The sequence below is a fragment of the Nipponia nippon genome, unplaced genomic scaffold, assembly GCF_047370975.1.
Source record: "Nipponia nippon isolate SJK-2023a ecotype South Korea unplaced genomic scaffold, ASM4737097v1 scaffold_3, whole genome shotgun sequence".
NCBI classification, from domain to species: domain Eukaryota; kingdom Metazoa; phylum Chordata; class Aves; order Pelecaniformes; family Threskiornithidae; genus Nipponia; species Nipponia nippon.
This window is the reverse complement of record NW_028262347.1, coordinates 100,909,935-100,930,085: the sequence shown is the minus strand read 5'-3', so window position 1 is coordinate 100,930,085 and position 20,151 is coordinate 100,909,935. Positions and strand designations below refer to the sequence as shown.

Genomic DNA, 20,151 nt, shown 5'->3' with positions numbered 1-20,151 from the left:
CATTCATATGTTATTCAGGGAGTGGGATGGGTAAGGGGAAAGGGATGGCAAAGAAACTGCAAAAGGAAAGCAAGGTTACTTTAATTATCCCTGGCCTTGTGGAAATGTACTGATCTACCCTGAATTATTAATATTAGGCCTAACAGGTTTGGACAAATGGCTATGTAGGTCAGACTCACGTTTAGACCCCAACAATACCACAAGCTAATGTTCACACAGTATCTAAATTGATGTGCAACCTCAGATATATTATTTAAAGAATGTGGTTTTCAAGTGTCACAGGAAGCTGCATTAATTAATGCCACCATAATTAAGTTTTTCATGTAAAGATATTCTTTCACATTTAATTCACCTGAATGTGTCAGTATTTTTACAGACAACCTTTCATTTCATCTTACATATTTTCCCCATTCAGCTGCCTCCAATTGCTATGTTACTTGCTAATTAAAATATATATTTATCATATAGGACTACATATATGCATGTGTGACTATTTGCAGTGTCTTTGAAAATTAAATTGACATAATAGCTGTTCACAGATCAGTTGACAGTTTCCTAATTCAATAGGGAAAGAGTTTTCTTAATTTATGCCTTGTTTTGGTTAGACTGCATTTTTAAGACCAATGATTTGTGTAGCTTACAGATGAATAACATAGTTAAGATTTTCAAAAGTGATTAGTGATTTGAAAGCTAAAGCTAAGACATTTTATGTGAATAACAGACTGCACTAAAGACTTACCTTTAAAAAAAAAATATCAAGTCCCATAAAACGGGATCTCAAGATTGTCATCAAAATTCAAGAGACCAAAAATCACTAATTACTGTTGAAATTTTTCACTTACGTGTTTTGCTGATTGACAGAACTTTGAAAGCAAAGCAATTGTATTACTCCTAATAGTTGTGAGCATGCTCCTAAGTGGAAGCTGTTCTCAGCTGTACTGTGAGCTGCCAGCTATCATGGTATCTGTGATCGTATGTGTGTGCATGTAGGAAAGGAGAGGGGAGAGGGCAAATGGGAGGAGAGAAAGAGGGGAGACAATGAAAGGGAAAGTTACGATTTTACTCTCACTGACCATTTTTTTTTTCTTTTTCACCTGACTCAGAGGATTCCCTCCTTAGTGTTCAGTGCTCACTGCAGCAGCTCTGACAGCTGCCTCCTTCAGCCTCACTAACGCCATCATTTTGTTTCTTCATCTGTCCAACACCCTTTCATTTATTGGACTGATACATGTGACCATGCCATTTGCAACACTTCCTAGTGCTACACATAGAAGTTGTCACTCTCACCTCTCCATGGCCCTACTGCTGGTAATATATCCATTGTGTTGGCTGGGTCACAGGATATTCTGTTTTCTCCCCAGTTTCCTAGTACTGAAGAGGTTACACTGATTTTCATTAATGTATAACAAAGGGCTCTCAACCTTTATACTGTGAATTCCTGATTCCTATCTTCTAACAGATTTCAATGAAAAGTGTAGATCTCACATTAAAATGACAGATCTTTGGGATTTTTTTTTTTAATCAGCACATGTATGAAAAGCATACACTATGCGAAGGGGGAGTAGAGAAGAAAATGCAGATTTTCTTTTTTGACAGAGTCAGACAAAATTAAACGGGTAACATATTTCCCTTTAACTGCTGGATAATTTGGGAAAAAAAATGGGTTTGAGAGGTACAGGCACCTCGAGGCATCTGCAACTGGCTTTACCAGAACTTACTCAGAAGCCTCATTGGCTTTGGCAGCAGTTCAAAGGTCACATTCTCACATGGATAAACTGTTCTTGAACAATTTTTTTCCAATATGTTAGGCAATGCATACATTCCTTCCACATCAGGCATGCTTTCCATGTGCTTTGCTCTCCTTGCGGCTGCTGGGAGATAAATACTATTTTCTGTCAGTGTTTCAGCTGCTTTCTCTCAACTATGCTACTTTGTTCCACACTCCTGTTTTTTTGTGGGGAGAGGAGTTTCTTTAAAAACCCCAGTGATATTTTGTCTTTTTAAAATCATCTTCAAGAATTCACCAGTTTCAGGCACTCCTTAAAGGCAGAGAAGGTCCGGTTCAGGCTTTCTTCCATCCTCTAAGACAGTGCAGTGATAACACTATGACTGGATCTATAAATAAGAGAGTTTTTTGCCCTTTTAAAAGTAATGGTAAAATAGACATGGTTAAACTCTTCTGAGATCTTTCAATTTACCTAATCAGTATTTTTGAACGGAATGATCTCTTTCATGGCAGAATACCCTGGAATGCACATAAATATTCAGATATCCATTGAGAAATGGATCCCTAAATCCTTTTGATATCGGTATTAGAAATACACATGGGTCAAACACATCTTTGGCCAAAATGTGGTTGTGATAGTTCCTGCAAAAAATCCTGTCAAAGTGTATATATAGATAAAATGCTAATTTCTATATATTTATAAAAATACAGATGCAAAGTCTGATCTCAATTCAAAAACTCAGTGATTTCTTTATGCAAAATTTTCCAAACAATTTAAAGAGCAGACCTAAGAACATAACTAAACTAAATATTAGCATTACAGCTAATCTTCTAAAAGGATATAGGTAAGAGGCACTAATATTTAATTTCTTCCAGACAATCCCTTCCTCCAGTAAAACTGATTGTTTATTTCAATAATAATTTATTTCAATAGGTATATGATGGAATATTATTTCCTAGTTTCGTCTTTTACAGAATCATGTTCAGCAAGACAGACAAAAGTTCTTTACTTTACAGAAAACTATTGAAATAACTGGATTACTGCATGGTATAAATGACAGCAGAACTTCACTGTTAGCTTATTCTTAACTCAGAAAACTCCACAATTAGATCTAGCTTGATTTAATTCTTCAGGTTTTGTTAGCTTTGGACCCTAATGGACTTTTTAATGAAGAAACAAGTGTGAGCAGTGTGAAATGTAATAAAAATACATGGACTTCAGAAATGCAAATGGCACTTACTATGCTGCTGTGCATTTTTTCTTAGCTTTTCTGTACCACTGTGTAAAACATGTAAATGCATGTACAGATATTCTTTGAGGCTGAACAGTTCATGAAAAGCAGAGGAAGGGAGCGATAGAAATATTACTTACGCCGTTTGCAGCCACATTTTTTTATCCTTTTGGGATCCGTGATGTCATCATGACAGGCCTTGCAGTAAAAAAATGCCCTAGAGAGATAGAACGGAAAAACTGACACATTTCTTAATCCATACAAATGAAATTAGGCCCACATTTCCTCTTGTTGCAGTGCCAAATTAATGAAACATGCCAGCACTAATTTCCTTTAATCTTTCAAAAGGTTTAGACATTTAAAGTAGGAAATATTTGCTGCAAGACCATTAATTTCAAACATAAGACTCCAAATTAGTGTTTCTTTTAATACACTTTTATTTGAAAGGTAATTGGGAGAAGGGATGATAATTATGACATAGTGTATCAGTTCATTTGTCTTTCATCTTACAAAAAGAGCATCCAATTAATTTTCTCACAAAAATATATATATAATGAATTCTCTGTTCTTATCAGATATACCAGCTTCTTGGGTTTGGTTTTTTTTTTTTTTTTTGAAAGACTGTCTAGCATCCTGGGCTAATTTTTCAGCCTGGTCACAAGTAGGACTTCATTTTGGATACAATGAGAGATTGCAATGAGATGAATGTGACAATAACATCAGATATGCTATTTACAAAAGAAACCCAACCAAAACCAGAAAGGGAAAATCCTATCCAAATAAGTTCCTAAAGAAACATATAAATGAAAGAACTGAAATAATCTTGATTCACACTATTTTTTTTTGGTTTTTATATTGGAATAGAGCAGAACCATTTTGGTATTGAACAGACAAAAGCCAAAATTTCAAACAAAAATACACAAATAACAAGGTGAACCATCTAGGTTTCCATTTAATGCTTTTGGTTATGAACTCCTACTCTTGTATCAAATGGCTCACCACTAGGTGAAGCACAAGGAGAACTATGGAAGACAGAAAGGGTAAACATTTGACTTTATATAAGATTAGAACAAAATTCCAATTTAATAAATATGCATTAGACTGCTCACAGGAGAGTTTAATCATGCCTGTCAAGTCAATATGTCATGTAAGGCTGCTGTGACACATCTCATGAGGATCACGCAGCTGGCCTCTAGCTGGACAGTTACAGTTCCCCAGGATTCTTGCTGGAATAACAAATTAAACATACTTTTTAACCTGATGAAATTTCCCTCTACTTATCCGTATTCAGGATATGTCAGCTCCATGCCTATCTTCCTAACCCTCTCTCATTGCATACTTCTCAACACAAATTGGCAGTAAGAACCAAAGGTGCCACTTTGCAACCACCCATGGATTTCGCCAACAGTACTGTTCATAGATTTAGGATAGTTGGATTGCTACAACAGTATGGAACAGTCACTGGAACAGAACAATCTACAGTCCAAAATATAACAAGAAAAATAATCAATATTAATACACAGCCTCTGACAGTTCAGCTAGGATGATTGCTACTAATTCTTTTTAGATTAACTTAGTTAGAGTCCACCACAGGTGGAATATATTAAAGGAAATGTTGAGAAATATGAACTAGATAAATTTGTAACTATTTGAATTAGGTATCTAAGTTATTTTACACCTCTGAATAATGGCCCAGGTAAAGTGGCCCATCAGGAGAAAGGTAGCAGGTCTACCATATGAGATATGGACCAGAGGACAGAAATTTAAATTTGCAGTAAGACCTCACTGAATGTTATTAATATTTCTAAAATAAAGATAGCATGCAAGCTACTGATGGAAGACATAAGTCCTAAATATGGCAGACTTAATTTCTCTAAGAAACATCCAGGAAGATTACTCTTTCAGACTGTGAAATTGTCTTACTATTTCAAAGAAGCAAAATGTAAAATGAAAAAGCCTTCTCTGAGCATTTGTATACTTTGCTGGAGAAAGTTTCTGGACTTCAAAATATTCACTTTCCAACGAAAAGAAAATAAACTGCCTCCAAGGAAATGAGAATAAAATATTTTTCAAACCATGAGTCGATGTCAAGACATAAGCAAGGAGCAGAAAATTGCCTCCATTTTTTACAATTTCTCCCCAATCCAGCTGTAAGTCCCTGTATTGAACAACAATCCACTATCACACAAAACTTCATGACACGAATTTGACCTAGGTCACTTCTACAGATCATGTTTCTGAAGTCCACTGCAGGACAAATATCCTAAACAGTACCTTCAATCCTATGTGCAAAGTCAAGAGCAAACGCCTGAAGTGATTGCTGTAATAAAATTATCCTTCTATATAATTGGGTTGAATTAAGTGGATTTGAAGCATGTAGATTTCTGATGTTAGTACTAACATGCAAATGGATAAAGATGCAATTCATATAGTTTGTATTATATTTAAACATTCAACATTTTACATGAAGCTATTTACCTAGGCATAATTGTTTCTAGGTATAATTGTTTCTAATGTGAAACTATTGTTCTAAAAACGCAAAAGTAGTTCTAGTAAGAAGAGTAATTGAACACTGCATGTTATATTTCATTGTGAAATATATATTTGATATATATGAATAGTGTTAGCTTAAAGGAGCTGAAATTTCTCCATTAGCATGTAACACAAAACCAAAATAATTTAATTTGAATTTCAGGTATATAACATTTTTAATTTTGCTTTATTAAAAAATCCTTTTTTTCCCCTCCAAAAGACTTCTAATTTTAGAACATTTTTCTGACTCTGATTCATAGCTCAAAATGCTGAAATCAACACTTTAGATAATTGGTGTTGTTAGTTGAAACACATCTTGATAATCATTTGCTTTGCACAGAACAGTTAAGCAATGTGGTAAGGGAGGCAGCATGTTTCTAAATAAAGCCTTCTTGCAAAAAAGCAAGGCAGAACTGGGAGTTTTGGTTCAGCTTGCTATTAGATAAAACGTGCTAGGCGAATGATGTGTAAATTTTCTCTAAACACATTAATAACAGTCAACTTCTCCCTGTTAAAAATGCTATGCCAGGTAATTTTTGCTTAGCGTCTCAAATAATTTTATAGGAGAGTGTTAAATGCCTTATAAATGAAGAAAAGCTAGCATCTCAGTAAAGGAATGTGAAGATGGTTCTGTATATTCAAATGGAGAAAAGCACCAGAGAGGAAAAGAACTGTATGCTGAAAGGCAGCATACCTGAGGCAATGCTGGATGCAAATACTCCAAAGATGGTGCTAGAAATATGAGAGGACAGGAGCACTGCTGTGCTGTTCTGTATGCTTCACCTAGCCAAAACCTATCTTAGCTATTTCAGTGAAGACAGAATTCAAGTTCTTAGTGATTTCTCTGTTTTGATGTTTTGACTTTAAATATTCGTAGCAAACATGCATTGCTTAAATATTATTTTCACTGTAATTTAATCATAAAAACTTTAGGACTTAGTAAAGGTTATCACTTGAATATTTCATCATTCTAAGTATAGGATTTAGTTAAAATATCTGCCTCAAGGAGAACATCAAGTAAAAATCAGATTCTTGACAGCATGACTTACAACAAAAATACAAATTATGAGGAAGTTGCAAATATTCCTTTTCTGTTTTATTTTTTTTTAAATCTTACAGACATTGAATAATTACTTCTTTTAAAAGTTATTTTCTCACATTGCTCTTTTACTCCTTCCAAGCATATCATAAATCCTAACAAACAAAAGTACGCAAGTTTGGTCCTAAACACAATGTCATAAAACCCCTTTTCATTCAACCTAAATCTAATCAGCCAGGTATAACAAACCAGTAAAGTTGTCTAAAATGTTTGGGATATACTGCACTGTTGTAGATTGATTTATTACTATGAGGCCATAGAGTATGTAGTTCTAGTAAAGAAAAAATGACAAGAACATAAGTATTATTCTGCTAATGCAATTACTGAATGAATACAGTAGCTTGCTCACATCAAGTATTTGTTAGAGTCTATGCACATAAGAACTACTCTAAACCTGAAACTCACACAAAAGTGTAATCCTGTCCTCTCTCAAAGTAATTCCACTGAGACAAATTAATTAATTATAGAGAAATCAGATAAAAATATTTTACAATTTCCAGTAGGACTCAGAAAAAAACCCCTCTTCATTTCTTTTCACATCTGCTGTAAAATTATTGCATTTCCATGATATTTAGGACTGCAGTTAAGAAAATGGCATGCACACATGGTTGGTTCACTAAAGTACCAACTCAATTCCCCCTGAGAATCTTTAAACAGATAATAATGAAAATTAGGTGAGGTGTTTACATGTAAAGAAAAAACAGAAATTAAATACTATATGTTTAAATTTAAAGATAAAAATATATGAATTACCTTTTTACTTCTTTGGCATCACTTGCAATGAAGAATCCTAAAGTACCTTCTTGAATCTTGACATGGTTTCCAGGATTGATTAATATGCTGCTCAGTGAAACAAGAACAAAAACAACAAAACATTAAGTTTAAATTACTATTAACTGAATGTTCCAAAATAGCTTTATTTGGTTCTGTTATAGGGGACCCACTAGTTAGGACAGGCTGCAAGGAAATTTTAAGCCATTCTTCCTTGAAATTTCCAATCAAATAACAGTTTCACATGCTTTTTACAAAAACTTAAGTTTGAGACAGTCACATGCCTCTGCCTACAATCACATCATTTAAGTGTTCACATCTGTTTTCTTATGTTTTTGCATTAAATATAGACTATAGAAAATAACAAAGCCTCTCAGAAACATGATGTGTGAAGCTGAGCATTTCAGCCTTCTTGCTCTGCCATGCAAAGTGGTGAAAAATTCACAATATGGTGAAAAGGGAAGAACCAACAACCACCACTCAATAACAATACAAAAATAGCATTTATGAAGCTAAACCCTTTGATGCAAATTTTTGCCAATTTCTAGTGAAATAGAATGTTAATGGGACCCCTATCTGGACATATAATATTATTGTTTAAAATCATAAATACACACATACACTCAAGGGGAATGGTACAAGACAACCAGTCACGATAGCTGAAAAAACATAAAATGAATAGAAAATTTTTAAAACACTGCTATGCAGCCATGGAAGAACAAAAATAACCCAACCACACTGACAGAATAGCCTCAGCTAAATTTGATGAAGGAAATTATAAACTGCTATCAAGAAGTGAGGTACCCTATGTCTCTCCATGAAATACATTTTTTAGTTTAATAATTTAATACTAGATTTTAGGTAAGGCAATCTACAAAGTACCAAGCTAAATATGAATATACAGATAGAGATAGATATAAATATATTCTCCCATAAGTTTTATTAATGTGTAATACAACTAAGCTTTTAACCTGTTAAAACTTTATAAAGCTTGGCAAAAGTTCTCTTTTTTGTCTTTTATTAAAGCTTAGCCTTTGTAAGTCAAAATGTAGTAATGGCGCACATATGCAACTTACAGTAAACAAAGACTACCATCAATTTAAAAACTTGTAGATTTAGCAAAAATTGATTTTGGGGAAGTATATATATACAAAAATGAATAAAACAGATTTCTGAACAGACATACATTATTAAAAGTTGAAGGTCAAACATCTTCTATGTTATTCTTAGGAGGGAAAATGGGTCTCAGCAGATCTCTTATTCAAGATGTTATTTATTATCTATTTATTAGTAACAAATTAGTGTGACAAAAAATATACCTCAAAGCTTTATAATGAGCACATTGTTTTGTGTGACTACGCATACCCACAAGGCCCTATGAAAAGAATACGCAGGCTGCAAAATAAAGCATTCATGAGTTAAGAATTAAAAGGTTGGTCATGCAGCCATAATTCAGCCCCCATTATGTAGATGTTATGATACAATTCTTAATTTAATAGCCACAAACTACTTTTTTTTCTTGAAATCTGAAACTTCATTCAGTGGTGTTTTACTGCCATTACTCCAGGCATGGCTTCATGTAGTTTATCTTTAAAATCACATCATATTTTTCTTATGTGTTTTTCTGCAGTGTTCATCATTATAGCATGCAAAAGATTCACAAATACATAATTTATTTTACAAGAAGAATGAAGATATAGTATTATTCCATTTTACAGGTGAGAGATTAAGTCACTATGAGATATAGTAGCTATTAATTTGGGATGTCTACAGGCCATTTTTTGTAAGTATTTAGCATTGCATAGCTCCATATGCACCTTCTAGGGACTCTTGCTCTAAGAATGCTCAGCATTTCCAAAAGCCCAGCCTCTGGCTCCCAAAATAATAAACACTTAATCAGAAGTCATCTGTAAAAGGTTTGGTTTAAATTATTAGCTCACTCTCATACAGATATTCTGTGGCAGAGGCTGGAACAGAAATTAAGTCTCAAAGAAAGCATTTACCGAGATATCCTTCCTTTTCCTTCATTCACAGTTTCAAGCTTTGCAACAAAAATGAGAGAACTACAGAAAATGGAAGTCACCACCACAGAAAGCAGGTTCATCTCCACAGCACACTTCAGCAGTATTGCAAAATATGAAATGTGATGGTATAAATAATGCCTACATTATGCACACAGATAAATGGGATGAATTAAAGTTGCACAGCTAAATTTTGCATCTGGTATTTCTTTTGTTAGTGTATTGGGCTTAATAGTTGCGCTTGCAACTAAAACATTTACCTAATGAAGTTTTAAAATGCAATTTCACACATTTTAAAATGGAATAAAATAGACAACAAAAAAAACCCTAACAACCCCATGAGAATTTCTTCATATGAAACCAGACACTCAAGTCACAAACAGGTTGGAAAAATGTAGATTCCCTGCATAAACTTCTGTCACTTGGAGCCAAGAGAGCACTTACTAGCTGTTACAGAGATACCTTAACAGGCCATCACTAAGGGAGATGAGACATACACTCTACCAGTACACTCACAAAGTCGAGAATGGCCTATCTTAAGCCTGCGAGCCTACGCGAACCTAGATAAGTCACTTCTCAAGAACCAGGAAGGAATCTTTCTGGCACTAACTCTCTAAAGTCTTTCTGCCAAAGCTTTCTATTGTGTCCATAACTGCATCCGTGTTTCAGTCTTCATCTTTCCTCTTCCTTGTCTGCTAACCTTTAATCTGCCATTATGCTGAGAATTTAGCTGTTAAACTCAAAAATCGTCTACAGATGCTAGTCTTATTTATTTCTACTATACTGTTCCTTCTAAAATATGCAGACTTGTAATATGGTTAGCTATATGGTTGTAATATGGTTAGTTATTTTTCTTAGGTACAAATAGGTACTGCTCTGTCAGAAAAATACTTTTTTTGCCCGTATTTCATTCTTTGCCCTTAATCACAGAAGTATTACAGATTTTCAGTGACAACAAATGAACACGTTTCTTTACATAGACCCACCTTGGTTTTTTTAACTCATCCCATTCTTGGAGATAGACAAACCATACCCAAACGGTAAAAAATCGTACCAAAAGCTCAACAACCTGACCTCCACAAGCTGAGGTAACACCACTAGATATGTAAATGTTCACTCCCCCTCACAGAACTTAAAATTTGACAAAGTAATAAGCAAATGAAGCAGTTCTTGTAAGAGGTAGTGAACATAATCTTAAATCAGAAGTAACTGTCATTATTTAGGATGTAATGAATTGTGAGCATGATTTTGTATCTCAAGGTTTTCTGAGACACACAAAATCAATCCAGATGGGTCAGTGTACAGACTTTATTTTTGTCAGATCTTATACTTCATTCACATATACTTATTTTCACAAATACAATGTATCGCAAAATATAGATGTGATGGCAGTTAATGCAGTATGACCCCAGCAGCAAAACCTTCTGTTGGGAATAAAAATTAATTTGCCCCGTCACTGCTATTGGCAAAGAGTTACAGCAAAGGCTCATAAAGTTTTGGGTTTACATACACACTGATATTTAATCAGAGCAAGATCATGAGCAATTTCTACTGAGCCTATACGGATTTATTAAATATGCTGCTTCTTAAAGTAGCAATTGCATTATTTCTTATGAGACCTGTAGTGTCATTAGCTAAAGTTATGCTTTGATAAGTATTCACTCTAGTATGTACAGCAAGGGAAATGTTTGGAATTAAAAGAATAGAATATAAGGAACAAAGAGGACAGAGAAAAATAAAAAAGGCTTATGAGCATACCAAGAAGAATGCATCCATCGGTTATTTAAAGATGCATGTATCTGTTTAAGCACGTCATGAAAATATGCATACATATATACATAGATATATATCTATCTATATATCCCCACAGCTGAGAAGATAAGTACATGGCAAAGTAAATTGGAGTTTTAAGAGAGAAAGCTTCAGCTAATGTCTCATTTTTATGTATCTCCAAGGTGGGGAGTTCTGCAGATATAGGAAGACGTAGGAAAAGGGAGAAAAGGACAGAAACTCATTACATTTAATAGCAATATATATAGCGCATCCATATGCGTTCTGTGCCACACACTGGAAAAAATGCTGTTGAAAATGACATCCCTGATTTTTCCAAATATATGTTTTTATCATAAAATATAATTCTATTTTTTTATTTCCTAAATCATCTCACAAAATCAAGAAAGGAATGCCAAATACTTTAAAAGTTTCTAAGATCTTGATCAAATTTTGTAATTTTATAACATTTCTAGTTTAGGTTACCTCAGAAACTAATCAAGTAATAGCAAGCTCAAAAAACTTTTAGTCATAATTTCCTTAACAATTCCAGTTTCAGAAATACATTCCTCAGGACAAAGCTTTTCATTACAGGGGTCACATGTCATTGCAAAAAAAAAGATTATCTTTTGACTTGTGCTTGCTCCTTCTCACATGAACATTTAGAACATATGGCAATTACAGCCTTGTAAATTGGATATATGTAAATTAAATATGATTTAATGTGTTTAAAGGGAATTTAATGTACTTCACCAGCATGAACTTAGGAGAAGCCCGTTCTATTACTTTATGATAATACAACGATTTGTAAGCCAGTTGTGGAACAGTATATGCAGTGTGGAAACCTCTGCTTTAAACTTATCTGACGTCTAGCAAAAGTTAGCCCATCTGCTAAACAAGATTCACTTGGTGACTAGATGCAAGATCACACATCTAAGAGCAATGAAAATGTCACACATTGAAAATGTAGAAATCACCCTTGAATTCAGTTGTACTCTCAGGAATGACAGAATGAATTATAGAATGGTTTGGGTTAGAAGGGACCTTGAAAGATCATCTAGTTCCAACCTCCCTGTCATGGTAAGGGATATTTTTCACTGGAACAGATTGCTCAAAGCCCCATCCAACCTAACATTGAACACTTAAAGCTCAGGAAAGAATCAGGAACAACAATATCTATACAGTTGAAACTGAGTTCCCAGACTGACTGAAATATAAGCAGGTGAAGCACAAATGGGAATTAGTGCACATTTGAGATGCACAATTTAAAAAAAAATAAAAATTCAAATGTGGTCAGAAAAATTCTAGATGAACGCTTATAGATCTCTTTACATGGATCATTCAATGAAAAGTTAAGATAGGATATGATGACTTTTTCCTATGTCAGTGGAGAAGAGATATCTGTTAGTAACTGACAGTGTGTTAATTTTGATCAATTTACTCACTTGTTGGATTATATTTTTCTGATGTTTTAAGTATACATGCTACTTTCAGTAAAATACAGATAGATGTAAATATCTGTTCACCCATTCTTATTTACCTGAAACTACCCCAGAACATGAGCATTGCTCAATACCTTTTTGGTAGTGCATTGATGATTGGCTGCACAATGCAACAATAGTGTGATCTAGATAAAGACAAGATAAATATTATGTTTTCCCTTAAAATATGAAAAGTGAGCTAAAGTTTTGATTACTAACTGCAGGTCTTCCACGTTTTACTGAATGTCAAGAAATTTGATGGAGAACCTGATAGTTGGAGGATTGAACTTTAGGACAATTTGTTAACTGACACTTTGGGGCCAGACTAATTCTCTTCAGCTATTTATTTTTTACTCATTTCTGGTGTTGGGTGATTTTTATTTGTCTCCTGCTTTCAAATATCATATGTGTTGGACTCAAATTATGTTTCTTGAGTTGAAACAGTACTAGAAAGTTTGATGGCTGATATCTTTTCATGTTATTAGAATACATAAAACATTATTTCTAATAAATTTTCAGGATACAAAAATTTCAGTAGAAGATGAAAAATCTTTCCTGTAGCTTTCTATAATATTAAGCTATCTTCCATATGAACCACGTGGAAAAAACAACCAATCAGCTCTAGAGTCTCAACCATCATTACACTGTATGTATTTATTGGTAGGCCACTTGTTAAGTGGCATGGCTTCGCAATTTGCTTTGCACAGCTTGAAACTGAGTAGGCTTCCATTACTGCTGAAGCTGTAAATGGACATAACTTTGAACTCTTAATCTACACATAGCATTTATACAGTAGATGACTCTCAGATTTGTATAACTGTCAGTCTTCTCTGAGAAAAAATGAGGGATCTTATTAAGATGGAATAGGTGCAGTAAAGGTCTTAAAACTGAGCTGACAAAGGCATGTGGAGATGCCCAGCAAGTACAGCACAGAAAATAGGCAAGGGTAACAACATTTCAGTGTCACTATATGAAGACCAAAAACTGGAAGACATAGATAAGGTCCATCTGTAGAGACGTACACTGGAAGAGCTCTTTTCAGAATTTTCCTTGTCAGCAGCCTCAGTTATATACTATTCTTGTTTGTTCTTACTTTCAAGGTTACATTTTAGACAGCACTAAAGGTGGTATTCAACTCATCTGTCTCAGAATGTAAGCTGCTTTCAAGAACTGTCTTTCTCTTCCCTTGCAATCATGGACTAGTGCCTGGATAACTAAAAGGAGATTAGACATCTAACGTTTAGATTGATAAAGTTAGGTGACATGAAATCCATTATCAGTGACCAATTGAACAGTTCATCCCTTCATCAAGGAAACTTGTCTGATTCAGTAATGCTCCTCGTCCCCCTCCCCGCCCTGATTTATGGCTACCCTTGTAACTGCCATCATCCTTGTCTAAAAAAAGAAAAGATCAATTGTGGAATTAAATGAAACACAAATGGCAAAATTTTGACTAAACAAATGACAAAAGCTGTAACAATTCTGTTTTAAACTTTGTGGTAGATGTACTGTACCATTCCCCATGTGACTGAAACAGTAGCAATATCATCTAGTAATCCGGAAGATATAATATTGTTTAAGTACTATTAATACATTAACTAAAACAAGACTATGCGGTATAACTGACTATAGCTACCACATTTTTAAATAAAACCAGCTATTATTCTTGATTGTTTCATGCCATGCCCAGATGAAATGCACAACTATTAGCATAATGGCCTTTTAAAATGTGCCATGTCATTCACACAACTACAGAATTAGAATTACAAAATTAGTTTAAGACAATATTTTTTTGTTTCAGGGTATGTTTTGAAGTGGAGTGTGAGGGTAGGTGCACAAATCCCACAGTGGGAGTTGCGTGCATACCAGCTTCACACTGATTGTCACTCATAAGTATTGCTTCTTTCTTCTGGGCTCTATCATTGACGTTAATTCAGGTCCATATTGCTCTACACAGAAAAATCCAGTAAGACACTAAAAAGAATACAAGGCAAAAGACACAGTGCACATTACATGCTACTGTATATTAAAGCTTAATTACTACAAGCATATAAAAGGTTGCTCCCAGGAGTTAAGTTCTTTACAATAGCAACTACTATGTCATGGTCTACAGGATGCGCATAAGGTATTTTACTGGGGCATAGTCCAAACTAGTTCAACGGTGCTGGTGAATTCAATACACTTAAATACAATTAAATTATTCCTTCTGGTTCCAGAAGTGATTGATTATCAGTACAATGAAGCAGCACAATATACTTTATTCTGGGAGCAAGCAACTTCACTTGGTACAACACTTCTTCATATTGCTCATCATGCCAGCGTCAACATGCCTTCACCACAAGATAATATATACTTAAAAGCAAGAAGCGAAGAAGAGGTGCAACAACTGCAGATCCTTGAAGATGCTAAGTGTTGCAGTAACTTCTCTGCAGTTGGATCATATCAATAATGCCAAACTGACAGGAAGCCACCTCTCTTTTCACACATCTACTTGGAAACCACAGGAGACTAAGACTAAAAATTAAAAAAATATAACACATACAATACACGCAACAGAACAGACATGGAAAGTAAAGTTTGGAGAGTATGATGAAGGAAATTGAAATGTCTGGACAATGAGAATGGGTCTCCAAAGATCAGTCAGACAGACTGCTATAAGCAATTAGAAAAACAAAGCTGGGAGGGGGAAGAGAGATGAGGAGCGGAGAGGACATGGAAGAGCATGCCTTATTTACTTCATCCAAACCAATAGCAGCAAGACAGAATGTAGACTAAAGAAGGGCTCACAGCATGGTATACCAAAAGAAAATGCAAAACATGCCATCCCAAGGTAAAACCAAAACTGAGAAACAAATACATTCAGTAACATCTTCATAAATGAGCTTAATAAATGTCATTAAAATGAATGTGACATATAATACAAACTATCCATGGCACTTTCACTGGAACAGTACAATAGTGTTAATGAGTACTGTATTATGAATAACTGGGCTCAAAACAGGACCAGCAATGCAAGGAATCGGGTATTTGGTTGTTGTTAATGGAAGGTGAGACTACAAGAGAACATGAACTACTGTATTGTAAGACGTGTTTTGAAGGAAGACTGGGGAAAGAAGGACATCAATGAAGGTGTGAATATGGAGACAATATGGCAGCACAAGGGCTGGTAAAGACGAAATATACATCGTCACGATACAGTACAAATGAAAAAAGAGGAGGGGAGATGTTAACAGTAAAGTCTGTTTTCCAAATGCAACAATCTGATACACCAATGACTCCACAAGGGGGGGGGAAAAAAAGCCTAAAAAACTTATACTGTTTTATTTTGTACTTCCTGCAAAGAAGTTAGTGCGTGAGTCACAAGAACCAATGGAGAGACAAAATGCTATTCTCTCTCCTCTTTAAGATTGGGGGCTTATATATAAATATACACACAGATATATATATATACACACACATAGACAGATGAATATATATATATATGTGTGTGTGTATATACAGAGAAAGATAGACAAAGATGTTATCTTCCTGTGTTCTTGGCAAGGAATTAGTCCTGAAGTTAGAAGGAGTGGAGGTAGGATTGAGGTTGGAAGGAAAGGTAACGAAGAGGGCATACCGCTTTCGGCTTCTGCAAACGACAAGAAAAAAATTGCAAATCAAACATTTTGATAAGAAATCAACTGACACCAAAGCAAAAGCAAAAAAACCCTTTATTTAAAAGTCTTCAAGGCTCAAAGGTTTTTCTGCTGAGAATGAGAACAAATATATGGATAGACAAAGAGAAAATTTAACAAGAGGCATAAACACGGGGTGCAGGAGGGAAGAATCCTGGTTAGGCTTTCCTTCTTGCTTACTTATGTGGAAAAAAGAAAAAAAAAGCGGGGGGGGAGGGAGGAAGGCAAAAATATCTCTGAAAGGGATTTCAGATGAGGAGTTTGAATGTCTGCATTTTGAACTGACATGTTTTGCTATCTATTCAGCAAGCTCCGCTGGGACATTTTCAGGTTCATGTTCTCTGAGTTCCTTTAGCATTTTTTTTCTACAGAAGAAACAAAACCTCTCTACAAATGAACTAAGAAAGACCATTTTCTAAGCTAAAGTACTTGGCTTGCATCAGGGTCACAAAAACTTATTTAAGAAGTGCTTCCTGCTCTTAATAACTGATTATAATATTCCCAGATACTAATTAGAAATGAAAGAATGGCTAACTCATATTGTAACCTGGAACTACTAAAGTGCAGACCTTAGTAGCTGGTCAGAAACCCACGAAATTCAGTCACGTTTTGTAAACTCAGGTTTTTTTTTGATAACTGAGCAGTAATTTAAACATTATTAAATATATAAATGTAAAGGTAAAAAAAAAATCTAATCATGGCTATTTTAATTAATCTTTAGGATACCTTGATGAGAAACATTTGCCTAAAAAGATAGACATACTATAGATACTTTACCCATTATTTGAAAATGAGTGTGTATTCATCATATCTATGACTATATTACCTATATTTAGGCTTGAAAACTTCTATATTCTGCTTTTAAGCAATCTTGTAAAATCATAAATGGTTTATAATGAACAATCTAATACTGTCAAAACTTGTTATCAAGGTGTGCTTACTGTTTTGTGCAGCTTTATTAGGAGCCAGGAAAAAAAGGAGAAAAATCCCAACTGCAAGCAGGAAGCTCAGCTACTGCTCACTTGTACATTAATACTAGCTTGGATAGAGTTCTGATGATTTATAATTACTATTGATCTCAAATTCCCTATAGTAGAGTTAACAGAATTTGGCTGTAGATCAGAAAGCTTTAGAAAACTGGCATCTAGGAGATTGCCTGAGGAAAAAAAAGGTGGATAGGCAAGTGAGTATTTATGCCATTCTACATGTAACGAAGACATTAACAAAGTCAATGAAAATTCTGCCATTGACTTAAAATGGTAGTAGGATTTATACCTAACACTGAGGTGAAAATTTAGAGAGGGGATTAGGAAATCTAGAATGCTCTCACATTACCACTTTTGAGAGATGCACATATTTCTGAATTCACTTTGCGTTGCTTTAGCTCTAAGTGCAAAGTGATGAAGGCAGATGAAACTAATAAAAGGAAACTTCCTGTGCAAGTAAAAAATCAGATATATAATTTACTTATATAGATATTCTATTATGACTAGCAACAAAAATTAAACTGGTGGGAGTAAGATCTTCTCATCCCTTAGGCAGAAAGAATGCTTTGAAAATTTCCTCTGCTCCTGAAAATACTGGTCGTAGACCTGTCTCAGCTATGGCAGGAAATAATAACTCTTAATAAAAGGGTGCCACCCAGATAATATTCTAAATTTTTATTTATATTTATCATTGTTGCTCTAAATTGTAAACTATGTAAAACCTCTCAATAGTTTTACAAAATATGAATCTAAACTATAATCATAAAATAAATCAGCACATATCTATTGTTGGTCACTGTCATAAAGTGTGAAAGCTAAAAGGGTACCATAATCAGTTCCCCCTTCACCTTTATGAAGAATTACCAATGAAGAACTTAAGATATGAAGTAGAATAAAATATTTCCAAAGTCAACATCAACAAAGATAATTGGCAAATGACAAATTTATCTTGTTCAAAGATAGCTTGCACTTGTACACCATGTTAGTCTAATTTTTAGCTGTATTACCCATCTTTTCATTTATTAAGATGCAAGGAAATGCAAGTAGACCTAAGAAATGAGAAACAGAAGGTTTGTTCCATTACCTTTCTGGTCAGACTAAAAGGCTCCAGCTCAAAACCCCACAAATATGTACTTAACATATTTGGGTTGAAGAGCACAGGAACAAGTAAAACAGTAAAGATATGTTGCAGGTAGCTCTGTAATTCACTGAACAGTGACTATAAAACTATCACTGGTTAATAAAGTCAGCAGATATTACTGTGGATCAAGGTTATAAGGAAACGTGAATATCTAGCTTCCATGCTCTCCTCTTGTTACATACGTGTTCACAAAATCCAGTTGTTAACACCCCTTTGTTAGTATTGTTTCCTGCAATTTTTGGGCTCTTTTTTCTACTAAATTAATTAATTGTGAACTGTTACCTTCATGGCTTTAAGTAAGAAGGAATATATGATTGTATTATATTGTGTTACTTTTTGTGGGATCCTCTGCATCACTGTGTGATTAAGAACTCAATCCAGCTGCCACTGAAGTTAGTGCAAAGAATGATATGGAAGCCATGAATTATCTGTTATTACTGAAAAAGACTGTAATATTAGCACTTATGTAAGTAAATGACAACTGAAGTAATAACAACCTAAAGCTGGGCAATAATTCTTAGGAGAACCGACAGAAATCAAATATTTTCTAATATTGGAAATATAAAATCTGGTGAATAGTTCCACTGCTTTTACTATTATATTTTTCTTTATTCTAGGAAAAGATTAATTAAACTGTACAGAAACAAAAGAATAATACATCATTTGCTTTACATTAGCTAGCGTGGAATGAGATCACTCAATGGAAAAATGTTTTAAGAGCCCATGGGAGCTGGAAATATTAAAAAAAAATCTGGTATTTCAAAAAGAAAAAAAAAAGGATTTCTTAATCAGCATAGTGTGGACAAAAATAATATCCAATAGCACATACATCACTTCACATATCACTTTATAACATAGGAAAGAATCAAGCAAAACCAACCATAGGGCATGGAAATACTCTTATGAACAGTTGTAACATTGTATTTTCCATGTCAAATGCCCCACATAGGTTTTAGAGATATTTTAATAAAGAAAAATGACAACATAAAATAATAAACATTAAAATAAACTTTCAAAACCTCAGAAATTGTGGCATGAACTCAAATGGCAGAAATGGTTCTCCTGTGAGGAGAAACAATTGCCCCCAAAAGTTTTAGGTAATTATTGGCCAAAAATAAGATGAACTAATAGGTATTGTTCCAGATTTACTACAGTAGTACAGAATATAATTTTTGACAGAGGAAAACAAAATTCAGCTCAGAGTCAGTATTGTCATATTTTTATTACATGCTCCTCCACATGTTGCAGAGCAGATTTATAACATTTTTGTGATACGAAAATGAATGTTGTGTAAAGCACTGACGGACAAGTCGATAGAAGGTTGACTTCAATATTCACTCGGATTTTTACGAAGTTTTGTACAAAAAACTTCAAGAAACACTTATTTTCCTGTCTGTGAATCTGTATTAATAATAATGATTTTTTTTCTTTTTGGTTGAGGAAACAAGGCAGCCAGTTGCTAATTTCAAGGCTAAATTAATCTTTTCCAGTTTCATGATGTTATTCATATATGCAAGTTTTATCAGAACAGATACCATATAAATACTATGTTTATCCTATATTTCTGTTTATCCTGTATCCTATCTAAATTGGTTCTTACAAACTCATTTAAATGAAATTATTATTTTGAGAATACACATAGCCATAATGAGTTTTGATATCTCATCTGTTTTCCACTTTTCCATTTTCAGTAAAATAAGCTGGACCTCCAATTAAAA

At 34.2% G+C, this 20,151-nt stretch overlaps 1 protein-coding gene across 22 annotated transcripts in view; it reads right to left on the bottom strand.

The window, feature by feature from the left end:
* Nucleotides 1–20,151, bottom strand: part of KCNMA1 (potassium calcium-activated channel subfamily M alpha 1) — a 523,932-nt gene that overhangs the window by 105,435 nt on the left and 398,346 nt on the right. For 12 of the 22 annotated variants that reach the window (XM_087767664.1, XM_087767663.1, XM_087767665.1 and 9 more), the window contains 3 exons: nucleotides 16,249–16,260; nucleotides 7,343–7,429; nucleotides 3,099–3,175 (listed from right to left, as the gene is read on the bottom strand). In XM_087767664.1, the coding sequence (XP_087623790.1) occupies nucleotides 3,099–3,175; nucleotides 7,343–7,429; nucleotides 16,249–16,260 (176 nt within the window). The remainder of the gene's footprint in view (nucleotides 1–3,098; nucleotides 3,176–7,342; nucleotides 7,430–16,248; nucleotides 16,261–20,151) is intronic. The other 10 variants (XM_009467946.2, XM_009467984.2, XM_009467991.2 and 7 more) reach the window with 1 other exon arrangement.